Source organism: Garra rufa, chromosome 21 (assembly GCF_049309525.1).
Source record: "Garra rufa chromosome 21, GarRuf1.0, whole genome shotgun sequence".
NCBI lineage: Eukaryota > Metazoa > Chordata > Actinopteri > Cypriniformes > Cyprinidae > Garra > Garra rufa.
In genome coordinates this window covers 21,542,513-21,559,073 of record NC_133381.1, presented here as the reverse complement: position 1 = coordinate 21,559,073, position 16,561 = coordinate 21,542,513, and the positions used below count along the sequence as shown (strand labels likewise).

The 16,561-nt window shown below is 43.0% G+C and overlaps 1 protein-coding gene across 1 annotated transcript in view; it reads right to left on the bottom strand.

Annotated features, from left to right (window-relative positions):
- Positions 1-16,561, bottom strand: part of ush2a (Usher syndrome 2A (autosomal recessive, mild)) — a 356,033-nt gene that overhangs the window by 197,444 nt on the left and 142,028 nt on the right. Inside the window, exons 32-34 of the mRNA XM_073826569.1 lie at positions 10,622-10,781; positions 6,187-6,322; positions 5,804-5,834 (exon numbers count right to left, since the gene is read on the bottom strand). Coding sequence (XP_073682670.1) covers positions 5,804-5,834; positions 6,187-6,322; positions 10,622-10,781 — 327 coding nt within the window. The remainder of the gene's footprint in view (positions 1-5,803; positions 5,835-6,186; positions 6,323-10,621; positions 10,782-16,561) is intronic.

Sequence of the window (16,561 nt, the reverse complement as noted above, 5' to 3'; positions counted from 1 at the left end):
GGCCTCTGCGCGGAGGTTGAAGAACCTAGCGAAGGTATTAGGTGTCGCCCAGCCCGCAGCTCTATAGATATCTGCTAGTGAGGCGCCATGGCCAACGCATAGGATGAAGCAGCACTCTTAATGGACACCTAAGGGGCATGGCTCTCCCGGATATAGATAAGAGAGGGAGAGGCATCTACCACCCAATGAGCCACCTCAGTTTGGGGACAGCATTCCCTTTCTGCTGAACCCCAAGCAGATAAGCTGCTAGGTGCGTCTGAAGTGCCGAGCGAATTCATTTTCACATAGACACAACATCGCAAGGCTGGGTCTGCCTCCTCCAGGGCAGAGCTTGCAGGTTCACCACCTGACCGCGGAAAAGCGTGGTGGGGAACCTTGGGCACAATAGCCGGGCCGGGGTCTCAGGTAGTAACGTGAGAGTCGCCGGGCCCGAACTTCTTGACACACTTTGCTGGCAAGGAAAGCTTGTAGGTCTCCAACCCTCTTAATAGGAGCCGGGGCAGTCAGGAGCGCTGTCTTAATGACAGGACTCGACTGAGGCCCACTGAGCACCTCTGGGGAACCTTTGCTCGTTCAATGGGAGCCAGGGCAGTCAGGAGCGTTTTTCTCGCTCGACTGAGGCCCGAGGCTCCAAGGGAGCGCCCCGCGGCCTGAGAAGGCGACGGGGAAGCTTCCCTACAGAGAAAGTTTGTAGGTCTCCTACCCTCTTGATGGAGGCCAGGGCAATCAGGAGCGCTGTCTAAATGACAGGAATTCTAGCTCGACTGAGGCCAGGGGCTCAAATGGAGCGCCCCGCGGCCCCGAAGGGCGACGGGGGGGTCCCAAGAGGGTATGAGGCGCAGTCTGGCACCTCTGAGGGACCTCACGACCAGTGGGTGCTTACCTATTTTGCTTCATCTACTGCATGTGATATGCGGCTAAGCGGCGGCATATATTCCGAGAGTCGAGGGGACAGCCTGCGCTCAAACTCTCCTGCAGGAAAGGAAGCACTACTGCAATCGTGTATCTCTGTGCCTCTCAGCGAGAGGAATGCCAGCGATAGACCTCATCTCAGTGCGTGAGCCAGCCTTTGCCAAGGGAGCCCAGTACCGAGTGATAGTTTGTATCACGGCCTGTGAAAGGCCGGAGAGATCTACGGTGTCAAGCCGTGCCCTTACAGGGAGGGACTGCCGCGAGGGGATGGTTACTAAGACCTAAGTCCGGGTGGGCCGTCCTTGCAGCGCAACCTCAGACTTACTCCTCGTCCTCCCTGGACTCGCACAGAGTCTGCGCAAGGAGGCTCACTGGGGAAGGGCGTACTTGGGCCCCGGAGGTCAGCTATGTGCCAGAGTTACTCTGACAATGGGAGGAATCGGGAGGGCGAGCGGATGTGGCTGGGCCTGCCGATATAACTCCTACTAGCTGCGTCACGGGGTGGAGTCGCCATTCTGCAGGTGGGTGGACTGCCGTGGGAACCGGGCGGCTGCACGGTTGAGTTTCCCTGCTTCAAATGAATGGCAAGTAGCAAAATCTGCCACGTTGGACTCCATGGGAGCAGATGGGAGGGGCTGTAAGCCTCTGTTGTACATGGCAACCCAACCCGTGGTAAGCCACGGGCTGACTTGTCGGCAATACTGCGGGAAAACGCCAGTCCGGAGAGAGCCGAGATGCCATGCCCATCATAGGACTCGATCGTGCTGCAGCGGTCTCACATGAAACAGCTTAACGGCAAGCGGCTAGAGCTGACATGTGCCCCAGGAGCCTCTGATTTTGAGAGGACCGCTGTTTAGTACCTGATTAGCTCAGGGACTACAGCACCAACTGCGCGCTCTTGGTAGCAAGGCGGGCCGTCTTGTGGACCGAGTCGGGCTCCCGACCGAGGAAAGGGATTCCCTCGGTTGGCCTGAAGGACCAGATGGCGGGGGTGCCGAGGCACCAGGTCCCTGTATTCGCACAACGGAACTCACGAGTGGGCTGGTAAGCACCAGTCGAAGAGACGGTTGAGGACGCGAGTACCTGTCTGCCGAAGAGGGGACAGGGGAGCTCCCATGGCCTAAAGCAGGCAGGAAGGAGAGGGACTAGCCAAGTGGAAGCACCTCGCGCTGAGCGCTCGACCCCCGGGGCAGACCGCCGGAGGGGTGTGCGCCGGGGAAAGATCGAGACGCGACAGCGGGTGCCCTTCAGGCAGATGGCTGCAACCCAGCCCTGGAGACGGAACATACTTGTATGTGCGTCGTCGTGAGCATGTGTGCCGACAGCCTAAGAAGGGATCGGAACAGAGCTCCATCCAGGGCGGATGTTAACCCACCACTCTAACTGGACACGTGAAGTCAGGACTCTTATCAAACCCCGACCTCGTCCCGGCCGGAGAGACAGGCTGGATCGCGTCCTTCGCCAGTAGGAACGCGACCTCCGCAGGCAGAACAGAGGCACGCCTGTTTCCGAATAAAGAATGTAAGGGGTACCTGTGAGTCTGGGCGGACGCCTGGAGCCGGGCCGTACCGTCCGTATCAACCAGTGTAGTGGTATCAAGGGAACGTTGACCGGCGTGACCGTGGTGGGGCAGCCTGGGGAAAGACAGGGAAGGAGACAAAACCCAGAAGGATAAACGTCCTGGAGAAGTGTCTAACTGCGCTAAGCAGTGCTTACCTACTTCCCTGGTTCCCGCGCTGGCGACATCCGGTCCCGAGTCTGGTTCCGAGGAGTGGAAGTGCTGCTCAGGAAGGAAACTCGGGGCCGGGGCCCCAGAGGTGAGAAAGCTGGGTCTTTCTGTGATTTCAAATGACCGGCTAAGTCCCGCTTCCAGCGGGAGTGCCGACAGAGTAGCTCTCTCCACCTCCGGGGGTGCTCGCATCAGGGACGCTTCGAAGCTCGCCTGCGAGGGTCTTCCGTCGCAGGACCCTGAGAGGCGAGCGGCATCCCTCTCCCACGGGCGGCTCGACGTCGGCTGCGAGCCTGGATCGTGTGGCTCAGCAGGGGACGGAGCTGCGGGGGGACGCCCTCGGCGACGGGCAGGCGGAGGCGGGGGCCCAGGCGGCGGAATGGTAACTTCGCGGCGGGGCAGGATATGTTGGACGGCCTCCGTCTGCCTCTGGACCGTTGGAGCGCCAGAGGAGACGCCCAGCCCGAACGACGGGGAGGCATACTGCTCTGGCAACTCGACGGGGTATGCTGATGGGCGGAGGATCGCAGGCTTTTGGGGGCCGGCGATACGTTCGACGCCGCTGAGCAAAAACCCTTCACGGTGTCGCCGAATAGGCCGCTCTGGGGAATGGGAGAGTCGAGAAAGCAAACTTTGTCGGCCTCTGCCATCCGGGCCAGAGTCAGCCATAGGTGGCGTTCCTGGACCACGCAGGTGGACATCACCTGACCAAGGGGACACGCCGCGACCTAGTGGCCCGAAGGGCGAAGTCAGTGGCGGCGCGGAGTTCTTCAAGTACCCCCTGGTCAGGGCCACTCTCGTGCAGGCCTTAAGATGCCTGCACCTGGCACTTTTGCAGTGTTGCAATGGCCTGCAGGGCGGGGCAGCGTGTCGGGGGGCGCAGAAAAGGCCCAGCCGATGAGGGCGGAAGAAATTTCACATGCCCTAAAAGGGAGACGCGGAGGGCCCCACCAGGCGGCCGCGCCCGCGGGCAAAGGTGCACCGCGATGACGCGCCCGACCTGGGGGACCGCCACGTACCCCTTGGCTGCCCCGCCATGGAGAGTGGCGAGGGGAGAGGAGCTGGAGTGCGCTTCAAATGAATAGGGCGCCATCGATTTTGTCAGCTCCTCATGCACATCCGGTCAGAACGGGACCGGGGGGGAGCGCGGCGCTGCCGCCGGTGCCCCCCCCAGGAACCAGTCGTCCAGCCTAGAAGGATCGGCCGGAGGCCCCTGAGGAACCCTCAAACCGATCCCCCCCGGCTGCCCGGAAAAGCATAGCCGACAGTTCGACATCAACCTCCGGGGGGGCAGCGACCACGGGTGGGCGCCGCGCCGCGGGAAGAGATGTGTCACCGTCTGACTCTCCCTCTGATGCTGTGACAGACATCTCATCCTCTGCAGGAGCACCGAAGGAGACGCTCAGCCCGCCAGGCGGGGAAGCGTCTGCTGCGGAAACTCAACGGGACCGCGCTGAGATAGAGAGGTCCGCAGGGCTTTTTGAGCCGGCGGAACGCTGTCTATCGTAAATTGAATGTCCCCCCCCCGCGCCCCACCGCGGTGGCCGAAGAGCATAGGCGGCTCAACGGCTGACCACGGGAGGGAGGCGGGGGGAGCCAGCTCGCGAACGAGCGGCAGGACTTCAGCGTGGTCATGGTCATGCTTTCACCGCATGGACCATTCATGAGCACCACCCCAGCGTGCTCAAAGCCTAAACACGTGAGGCAGCGCTCATGTCCGTTCGCTGAGGAGAGGAAACTACCACATCCAGAAACGCACGGCCGAAAAGACATCCTGAAAAGGACGTCTAAAACGGCCGCTAGAAATTGCTCTTTTGTGATCCCGGTTTGCCCAGGGAGGGGCCGCGGGGCAATGCACTCGCCGGGGCTGCTCGCTGGAATGCAAAAAGGCTTTATATGGCCGTGAAAACGGCCGCCCGCGGGACCGCGCTGACGGCTGCCAAACAATGCTCTTTCTGTGAAACACTCTTTTAGTTATGGCAGCGCAGCAGCAGGAGGGAGCATGAACTCTGAAGAACTCTTCTCGGCTGTTTAGAGGCTCGACACATCGGCTCTGAAAGCAAAAGTCTGACTGAGTGGTGCGCGCAGCCATCTTATATACCCGTATGTACGGGGGCGTGGCCGGCGCGCACGTCCACTCGCCAATTTTCAATTGGCCTTTTTAATAAGGCTCAGAGGTGATCGGTCTCTCAAGCGAGATCCCAATGTAACGTCGAAGTGATTCGACTGAAGGGGTAACAGGATGATATTTCACATTAATTCATTTATAAATAGAACTTAGAAACACAAGACAAGGACAGACCCACAAAAAGTCAAAAGCAAAGCAAAGTCAAAATGAATTTGTTGAATTTGCTGCTATGAAAATGATATTTTCATAGCAGCAATTTTGAGAAACGACCCTTATATCTCCGTCAAAATTGAATGCCACATTTTTCTGAATCCTCAAACGAAGAGTTCTGTGTCTAGAGGAGAGCATGTCCCTGTTGAAGGTAATGGTGTCAAGACTGAGACATGGGCTTAAATCATCTTTGTTGTTTTAAGAGGGATATAGGACAGTAACCTCCTGTGTGATGAGAGGAATCATCAAGCGTCTAAAGTACAATGAGTTTGACCTGATGTTTCTCCGATCCTCTTTGTTTCCTTAATTTAGTACGAAGCTCACAAGGGCCTCCCGGTCCACACGGAGCAAACACACCCGCAGGTGACCTTATTCATTATTGTGATTAATTTAGTTTAGGCATAAATTAATTTTAAATGGCAAACGACAACGGCCATTAAGACGTTCCATTGCATAATTGATAAGCAGTTGGTTATAGCATTAATAATATGGCATTTCAATCAATTATAAGAAAGTAAACATTATTTCTTTACAAGATTTTAAGCAAATTGTGGATATTATATTATTAACATATGGTCTCTGTGTATTTTTTTTTTTAATTCGACATTAATTTTAAAAGTTAATGTCATACTAAGAGCGTTATTCTCATTTAAGGTGCTGTATACTTTCACGCAGCTTGTTTCTGCTGATATTCTGTTTGTGCATATCCTGCAGTCCGGGGTCTCGCAACCTTTCTCACAGGCAAATCGCAACACAACAAAAGAGTATTGAACACATATGATCCTTCACCCTCTCCTATTACGATTCTGCTAACAAGGCAATACCTTTCAAAGGCACTGTATCCACAATTAGACCCTGAGAGAAAAAAAAGAGAGAGGGAGAGAGATATCATCTGTAATGTCAAATTACAATGCTGCCTTTCTCTCTCTCCCCCAACCTCTCTCTCTCTCTCTCTCTCTCTCTCTCTCTCTCTCTCTCGCTCTCATTCTCCCTCTATCATCATTGCAGCTTCTCGTCCTATTCAAATTGAAATATCCAATGGAAATAAAGCAATAACCATTTCCCCCTCTTGGCGGATGAAGACAATAAATAAGGTGAGTTTCCCTCTGAGGCGCTGCCGTCAGGATAGAGCAGATACATAATGAAGTTATGAAAATCGGTGATGAGACAAATTGGGTTATATACATCTTTTTAATAAATGGCTTACAGAGATCACAAGCTCTCCACTGCCATTAATACAGAGGTAGCAGGAGAATAAAAAGAAAAGGCTTGTATTTTTTTTTCCTTCTTCAATGCCTGAAATGAGCATAATTGAATGAAGGCTGTTGAGGTGGGCTGCTATGCTGCCGGAGACAAGAAAGAGAGAGAATGCTTTGGATCCAAGGGGTCAAGGTTTTGGCGGTTAGCTCGGCCCCCATCAACCCCTGCTGGTAGATACTGTAACTACACTGTGACTAAACCCCAAAAATCTTCTATTCTTTCTTTCTTTCTCTATTGAAAAACATTTCAAAGTATTCAGATGAGATATATTGAAAGAAAGAAATAATATCTAAAAAAAAAAAAAAAATTGATAGGGGTTGATAGGATTTTTAATGCTTTTGTTGAAATGAATGGCTGCATTCATGTATTAAATATACAAAAACAGTAATATTGTGAAACATTACAATTTAATTTTTTTTTTATTTTTTATATATAATAGTGCAATTTACTCCTGTGATGGCTAAGCCGATTGTCCATGAAACCATGATACTTTTTTTGGGATTCTTTAATCAATAAAAATATTTTTAAAAAGCATTAGTTTGATAAAAAACTATTTTTTGTTACATTAGAAATGTATGGAAACCCATTTCTGCTACTGAATAAAACTCACAATTGTGAGTTTATATCACACAATTCTGAAAAAAAGTTTTTATCTCGTAATTCTGACTTTATTTCTTACAATTGTGAGTTTATATCACGCATTCTCAGAGAAAAATGTCAGAATTTAAAAAAAAAGTCAGAATTTTGAGAAAAAAAAAAAAGTCAGAATTTTGAAAAAATAAGTCAGAATTTTGAGATATAAACTTAAATTGACAAGAAAAACGTCATAATGGCTAGTTTATCTCACAATTCCGAAAATCACAATTATCTCACAATTAAACAATTTAATTTCTTACAATTTTAAGTTTGTCATGCAATTCTAAAAAAAAGTCAGAATTCTGAGAAAACAGTCAGAATTGCAAGATATAAACTCACAACTGCGAGAAAAAAAGTCAGAATTGCGAGATACAAACTTACATTTGTGAGAAAAAGGTTTTTATCTTCCAATTTTGACTTTATTTCTCGCAATTGTGAGTTTGTATCACACATTCTAAGAAAAAAAGTCAGAATTGCAAGATATAAACTCACAATTGCGAGAAAGAAAATAGAATTGTAAGATAAAAATTCATAATTGTGAGGGGAAAAAAGCCAGAATTGCGATACAAACTCATAATAGCTAGTTTTTATCTTGCAATTCTGACCTTATTTCTCACAATTGAGTTTATATCACACATTCTAAGAAAAAAAGTCAGAATTGCACGATATAAACTCGAATTTGTGAGAAAAAATATAACTGCAAGTTTTTATCTCACAATTCTGACTTCATTTATTGCAATTTTGAGTTTGTATCACGCACTCTAAGAAAAAAGTCAGAATCGCAAGATATAAACACAATTGCGAGAAAGAAAATAGAATTGTAAGATATAAATTCACAATTGTGAGGAAAAAAAGACAGAATTACGAGATACAAACTCATAATAGCGAGTTTATCTTGCAATTCTGACCTTATTTCTCACAATTGAGAGATTGTATCACATATTCTGAGAAAAAAAGTCATAATTGTGAGAAAAAGTCATAATTGCACGATATAAACTGGAATTTGTGAGAAAAAATATAACTGCAAGTTTTTATCTCACAATTCTGACTTAACTTATTGCAATTTTGAGATTGTATCACGAATTCTAAGAAAAAAGTCAGAATTGCAAGATATAAACTCATAATAACTATTTTTTATCTTGCAATTCTGACCTTATTTCTCACAATTGAGAGATTGTATCACACATTCTGAGAAAAAAAGTCATAATTGTGAGTTTTTATTCAGAATTGCACAATATAAACTTGCATTTGCCAGAAAAGTCATAATTGCACGTTTTCATCTTGCAATTCTGATTTTATTTCTCATAATATTGAGTTTGTATCATGCAATTCTGAGAAAAAAGTCACAATTGTGAGAAAAAAAGAATTGCACAATAAAAACTTGCATTTGTGAGAAAAAAAACAATTGCGTAATTGCATTTCTGACTTTTTTTCTAAGAATTCTAAGAAAAAAAGTCAGAAATGCAACATAGAAGTCTTTTTTCCCCTCAAAATTGGACTTTATAACTCGCAGTTTGCAGTTTGTATATCACAGTTCTGAGAAACTGAGAACTGAGAGAAAAAAGTCAGAATTGTAGGTTTTTATCTTGCAATTCTAATTATTTTGTGCAACTGTGAGTTTACATGACGCAATTCTAAGAAAAAGTCAGAATTGTGAGAAAAGTCAGAATTGCGAGATACAAACTTGCATTTGCAAGAAAAAAGTCATAATTGTGAGTTTTTATCTCACAATTCTGACTATTTCTTGCAGTTATCATGACTAATGTAATTAATATCATGCAATTCTGAGGAAAAACATCAGAAAATTTACAATATCCTTTTTAAAAAAAAAATTATTCTGACATTTATTAAAAATACAGCTTAAACAGTAATATTGTAAACTATTACAATTTAAAATAATTGTTTTCTATTTTAATAGATTTTAAAGTGTAATTTATTCCTGTGATGGCTAAACCAATTGTCCTTCAGAAATCAATCTAATTAATTAACCAATTAATCAACTAATTAATCAAACATTTATTATTATAAACATATTAATGTAGAAAACAGTGTAATATTGTGTCGCAATAATTATTTCTTACAATATTTGTAAACCGCAAATATTTAATAATATTATATATTTCATTACATACATATATTGTATATGTTAATATATAACATAGCAGAGGTTGTACCAGTTCCAAGTTCATTTTGAAGTTACAGATTCTTCTTTAGAGCTCAGGATAGATACTAGAGTACTAAAGTGTTTGAGACTGTGCGCATGCCAGTCACAACTGTCATGAAACCATTTACCATATTTACTGCTCAGTTGGTTGGTCAAAACATCCTGAGCACCATTAAGCAAAAATGGCAGATTTTAAATTGCGTGACTTTGGCGTGACAATCGAGCGAACGCGATTGAGATGAATAGGAATGCTACAGGATAGCTTTCTTTCCAGGTATCAAAGGCCTCCTCGGGCGGCCCGGTAAAGGTGGAGTGGTGTGAGTAATTTAATCGCCGCTTTCTGATGCCAGTGAACTGGTGGTGGATTTTGCCACGGTGTAGGTGACAGCTCAAATATATATTCTCCTCATGGACCTCTCCTTCTTGCTCTCTCCCCACCTGTGATCATTCAGTAAAGTGATGACATTTTCTTTCTGATGGGAAATGCGCCGAAGCGCTTCTGTCATCTCACTTGGCCTAAAACAAAGTGTACATAAGTTCAGTTTCCCCATTGCCCCTTAACTCCCTTACAGTTCTCTCTCACTCTTCCTCTATTCTCTCCTCGTACCCTCGCGTTGTTGTGTGGCATGGTGCCCTCTCCGGATAGTTCTTAAGTGATGGCGATGGGGCAGCTGAAGATGAACCTCTAAAGGCTTTCACATAGATTGCTATAGGCCCGGGGTGCAGGCTGCTGGGAAGAATCTTGTGCGGACTGTTTTTTCCACTCTTCTCTCTCTAAGTCAAGCGGCGAGGGTCAAGCACTGGAGAAATTTCTGCATGCTAAACAGGCCGGAAGAAGGTCGGACTGTACATTTTCATATAGTCCAATGAGACGGTCCGGCATGGGTGCAGGAGTTGAGCATTAGCCCCTAAATCAAGGCCTGCTCCATTGCTCCGTTCCCCTGGTTGCTCAACTGCAGCCAGAGGACACGCAAAGACAATAAGGACAAACAGCCAATGGCATGACTGGCGGAAGGGGCGTACTTTATGATTATATGGAAAACACTCAGTTGATTAATGCACCCACGCTGTGGATAGGGACAGCTTCTCAAATTTGACATACGGGTTGGTCAGATAAATCGCTCTAGTGTGAGATTTTTGTGGTGAGGACTTTTTTTTTTAACAGGGGTTATATTGTATCTTCAGAGGGTTATGGTTTGACATGCGGAGCTTAGTTTTAGTATAATGGTGAGGAATAACAAGACCTGAGATGTGTTCGTCCTCTTACAGAGAGCAAATGTACGTCACCTCATTAGCGTATCTCTCTGATAAAACATTGTCATATAAAAGGTTAGAACGACCACCTTCATTGGCGTTCATGCCTCGTTAGTGTGCATGTGTGCGTGTGGTCCAAGGACGGACCTAGTGAGGGTGGAACATGTTTTTTTTTATTATTATTAAAAAAAAGTCTAACTACATTGCGCAAAAACACATGCCTTAAAAGGCTTTAAAAATTATTAAATACAAAACAAACATTTATGTAATTATTTTAAACTCATAATATTAAAAGTACTTGTCCTATAGATTTTTTTTTTGTACTCACTGTATGTGGATACTGCGGGCATCCAGTACGGTCAAGACGGGTGGCTCTACATGCGTGGGGGGCAACTGACCTGTGAACAGGGTAACTTGGGAACTGTTGGTGCATCCTGCCTCAGTACAGGCTACCAGCATCAACTTATGAGGAGTGAATACACCAACACCTGGACAGAGGGGAAAAAACAATCTCTTCATTATTATCATAATAATTTACAACACTTACTCCACAAAGCAGCATTATTCTGTCTTTAGTTTAGTAAAACAGGTTTAATGCAGTGGTAGAGTTCACCTGTTTGTTATGGGTGAATTTACTCCAAGGCTTTTAATTGTTTTTTATTTTACTTTTAAATTTCTTAAGACGTTTATTTTTTTCATAGGTTGATAAGAACGAACTTAGCCAGTGATTGCCATGCTTCATCAGGTTTGATATTTTGTGTTCCAAAGTGAACCAAAGTCATATAAAACAATCAAACAAAAGTATTGAGGAACATGAACAGAGGAAAATGACAAATTTGCAGTTTAAAGCAAATGATCTGTGGAATGTGCTACAGATTTAAACATTTTAACACATAAAAGGGAAAACTACCCTTTTTTTTTACCTTAAACAATCTTGCAACGTAATTATCAAAGGTAAATTAGCTTAAACAGGGTATCTGTAGGATTTTTAAAATCAAATTTAAGACTTTTTAAAGACCTCTTTAAGACCTGCACAAAATAAAACTAATACCATAAGAGTGGGGTAGGGCAATGTCTAATATATTAAACTGTAACATTACTATAAAAAGCATGATTTTCAGTTCAGATACAGGTTTTCACAAAACAACAAGTTTTATGAAACGCTAAACTTCACATTTCGGCCTTAAAACCACTTTTAAGAAAAAAAAGTATAAGTTTAAGAAAAAGAGTATCAATTATTATATTAATTTTATAAATCAATTTGATTAATAACATTAAAATATATCTTTTAATCTTAAACCGAGTTCAGACTGCATGATTTTAGTCCCGATTTTGACTCGCCGACAGGTTTTGAGAAATCGCCGACAAATGCCCGAAATCACAGGCAAATCGGTGCTCGTTCACGTGAGTGACAATCACACAGTGTGAACTATCAAAGACGCGATCTGAGAGAATCGCCATGAGATATTTGGCATGCTAAATATCTGGCCCTGTGAAAGGTGATCTGACTGAAAATCACATCAGCGATTACCTACAGCCAATGAGACAGCAACATCCAGGCCAGCGGGAAGTTGAGGGAGGAGTTACGAAGGTATAGACCACAATATCAACAAGAATAGCTTCGGCTTCTTTTCTTTTCGCTGCAGATGAGTGCACATGCAATTTGTATAACAAGCTTCTTGCGGGCTGCCATTTTTTTTATAATAATCCCAGTCTCACGTGAGAACTTACACGCCTGACCTCGCCTTGATTCCATGTCACTTCTCGCGTGTGTTTGGTTGTGAGACGTAGTTTGAGGACCGGGACAAAGTTGTCGGTAGGGATGGCCGATACCACTTATTTTGTTTTCGATACGATACCGATACTTTTAAGGCCAGTATCATCGATATTGATACCGATACGATACTTCTAAACTTAACTTTTAAATTATTACATTTATTAAATTAATAAGAGTAAAATATGTAATTATACCCTTAACTTTATATTTGAAATGCATTTTAACATTTAATATGCCTTAATTGCAACTAATTAACTTTTATTTTTTACACATGGTTAAAATATGTTTACTGTAGTGGTAACTACAAAACCTATAATTGAAAATACTTAGTTTCATAAGGGGCTGCCAGTGACAGGCTGTTGCACACATAAAATACAACATTTTTATTCTGACGGTGTATAATTTATATTACCATTACTACAAAACATGATCAATGAACTTTAAGTGTTAATTTAAAGAAATGTAATTGCACAAATTACGTAGGCTACAATTTCAGTTTGTTTATTGTGAAATAGCTCAAACATGTTTTTATTTTCTGTCCTTTGATAAGCATTGTTCTGGGCTGCCGTTCCCAAAAGCATCAATGCTTTCTTATGATAATTCTGGGAAACCCAGCCCTGTTTGAATGCACTGTCTGAAGTGAGTGAATGCTTTCTGTGATTGATTGGTTCTGTCTTGCAACGTTTGCGTGCGTTCAGATAAGTAGGAAAATTGTTATTTTGTGCACAGTTATACGTCCAATTCAATGTACATTGTACGCCTTGCTTTTTGTTAAATAAACAAAATCACTGGTAAATAAAACACACCTTAGTATCGATATTTTTAATTTGAGTATCGATACTTTCGATACTCGCATCAATATCGATATATCGATACTTTAGGATCGATATGCCCATCCCTAGTTGTCGGCGATTCTTCCTATTGTAAAGTCATAAAGCCCCTTTAGCTCCAAGATTCTAGGTCAGGGGTTCTCAGCTCTGGCCCTCGAGGTTCACTTTCCTGCAGAGTTTACCTCCAACCTTGATCAAACTCACCTGCCTGTAATTTTCTAGTAATGATGAAGAGCTTGATTAGCTTGTTCAGGTGTGTTTGATTAGGGTTGGAGCTAAACTCTACAGGAAAGTGGACCTCGAGGGCCAGAGTTGAGAACCCTTGTTCTAGGTAGTTTGAATGGACAATAAAGCTCAACAAAGCTCTGTGATACAGTAGATGTGATGTTACCATAATATTAGAACCTTAAAGTCCTTGTAATCTGACTTGTAATTGTAAACAAAGTGTGATTCCATTATCTTTAGTTGGCATCTGTATTCCAGCTCTCTGATTTTTTTGTCATTAACCTTTCAATTTGGTCACAAACCTACAGAGATCAACCACTTGATGTAATTCCAACATGACCTGAAAGCTGTGATTTAATCTCTCGTATTGCGATATTTTTAAATTTGGTTTCTTTATGTTGTTGTGATGATCAGCGAGCTCCTGCCTCTCTGTTTCTCACACATAGCTGGAATCATTTGTTAATCATTTGCAGTGATGGGAATAACGTCGCTATAAATAAACGCCGTTACTAACGGCGATACTTTTTTCAGTAACGAGTAATCAAACAAATTACTCTTTCTCCCGTTATAATGCCATTACCGTTACTGACAATAAAATGCGCGTTACTATAACTGAGAACACACTGCAAAAAATGCTTTTCTTACTTAGATATTTTGTCTTGTTTCAAGCCAAAATATCTACAAATTCTTAAATCTAGAAGGATTTTCTACACAAGTAAAAAAATTAGCTTGTCTTTAGAAATAATAAGTTAAAATTAAGTGAGTTTTTGCTTAAAACAAGCAAAATAATCTGCCAATGGACTAAGAAAAATAATCTAGTTGTCTGCTTGAAATAAGATTATTTTTCTTACCCCATTGGCAGATTATTTTGCTTGTTTTAAGCAAAAGCTTGCTTAATTTTGATTTATTTTTTCTGAAAACAAGACAATAATTTTTACTTGTCTAGAAAATCCTTCTTGATTAAAGAATTTTTAGATATTTTGGCTGGAAACGACAAAAAATCTAAGTAAGAAAAGCATTTTTTTGCAGTGCACTGAAGCGGTTTTCATGCGAGCAGCGTCTTTCTCAGCCATAAGACCTCTCTTTCTCTGAGGTGTGTGTGTGTTTGTGTATGTTCGGGGCTGAGGCGGGACACATAACCAGTGATGATGATTGGTGTGGCTGTAAACGTGGTGTAACTGAGAACGCGATGATTGGCTTACATTGAGTAAATTTCCATTGTTTGCCAATCAGAGGCAGAGTAGTGCGGGTGTTCACACACAAACACGCGCACGTTTAGTCGCACACACCGACATCCAGGAGTCACAACGATTAGGGATGGGCGATACCACTTATTTTGTTTTCGATACGATACCGATACTTTTAAGGCCAGTATCATCGATATCAATACTGATACGATACTTCTAAACTTAACTTTTAAATTATTACATTTATTAAATTAATAAGAGTAAAATATGTAATTATACCCTTAACTATAAATTTTGAAATGCATTTTAACATTTAATATGCCTTAATTGCAACTAATTAACTTTTATTTTTTACACGTGGTTAAAATATGTTTACTGTAGTGGTAACTACAAAACCTATAATTAAAAATACTTAGTTTCATAAGGGGCTGCCTGCCAGTGACAGGCTGTTGGACACATAAAATACAACATTTTTATTCTGACGGTGTATAATTTATATTAACATTACTACAAAACATGATCAATGAACTTTAAGTGTTAATTTAAAGAATGTAATTGCACAAAATACATAGGCTACAATTTCAGTTTGTTTATTGTGAAATGCTTTCTTATGATACTTTTGGGAAATGCAGCCCTGTTTGAAGGCACTGTCTGAAGTGAGTGAATCCTCTCTGTGATTGATTGGTTCTGTCTTGCAACGTTTGCGTGCGTTCAGATGAGTAGGAAAATTGTTATATCGTGCACAGTTATTCCCTAACATAGGTTATACGTCCAGTTCAATGTACATTGTACGCCTTGCTTTTTGTTAAATAAACAAAATCACTGGTAAATAAACACACCTTAGTATCGATATTTTTTATTTCAGTATCGATACTTTCGATACTTGCATCAGTATCGATATATCGATACTTTAGGATCGATATGCCCATCCCTAACAACGATGGCAAGTCCAACAAGTTCAAAGGTAGCTTTTGAAAACTGGAAGTATAAGCATACTTTTTCCTCGCTGAGGTGAAAGGCAAAAATATTTATGTAATGTGCAACTTATGCAGGAAAAAAAGAGTCTCTCTGCGTCTGTGACAAGTAATTCTAAAATGAAGCACCTCACATCGTCACATGCCGCCACAAAATTAGTGGCTTAGAACGCAGGTGATAACGATATTTAAAGTTCTAAACCATCTTTATTTGTGCTTTATTGTTCCACTATAGTAATGATAATATTTATAATAATATGTTGAATCTGATAGTTGTCTTTCACGTTGTCCCACAACAACATTAAACTAGTGTAGATTAGTGTACAATGTTTTATATTTATTTTACAGTTTTACTAATTAGATTTTTTTAAGTAACGTAATAATTACTTTGCCTGGTAATTAGTTACTTTTATAATGATGTAACTCAGTTACTAACTCAGTTACTATTTGTGAGAAGTAACTAGTAACTATAACTAAATACTTTTTTAAAGGTATGTGCCCAACACTGATCATTTGTACTGGGAAACCAGAGTCGCAAACACTGCCTGAGAGCGTTGCGTTTCAAAGGCTACACTTGACGGGAAGGAGGATCTCTCCTTGAAGCACCTGAAAGCAGTTTACTGTCAAGGAAGGAGGAATAAAAAAGGTGAGATATTCCAAAATCACAGCGGGGGCAGCTTGGAAGCTGAGCTAAGATATCCTGAAGGAAATTGGAATCCCCGGGTTTGCGCGTGGCGGGGTGAAGGGGAGGGGACGGCAGCCGCAGCAATGCAGCGCTCCATAGCGTCTTATCACATCAGACCTCTGCCTTTACAACGATCCACAATAAATACGGGATACCCCACCGAGCAGACTGAAAATAACATCCTGCCGCACAATGTGTCTTATGAGAAATGCCCTCAAAGCCTTCAGTACATTTTCTGCTTTGGCTTGGGGTTGTAATACATATGTAGTCAGGCATATCTTTAGCCATTCAGGAGAGAAGCTCAGGCTGATCAAAAAGGAAGGAGATGTAAATGGAGACCCTGGTGCGGTGCCTCTGAAGGCTTTATGGCTCTTTACACAGACTCAATGTGATATGCGCTCGGGTATTTCTCTCTGAGAGTGGACTGAGGACATTGACTTCAGCGTGACCTTTGTTTATGTGGGTTTGCATTGGACAAGCAGAAACGAGACAAGGTTGAGTGAAAAGAGAGCTCACTTCGCTACAACATCAGCACCGCTTAGGTGCTGCAATAAAATGACATTCGGATACATGGACGCCCCAATGATTAC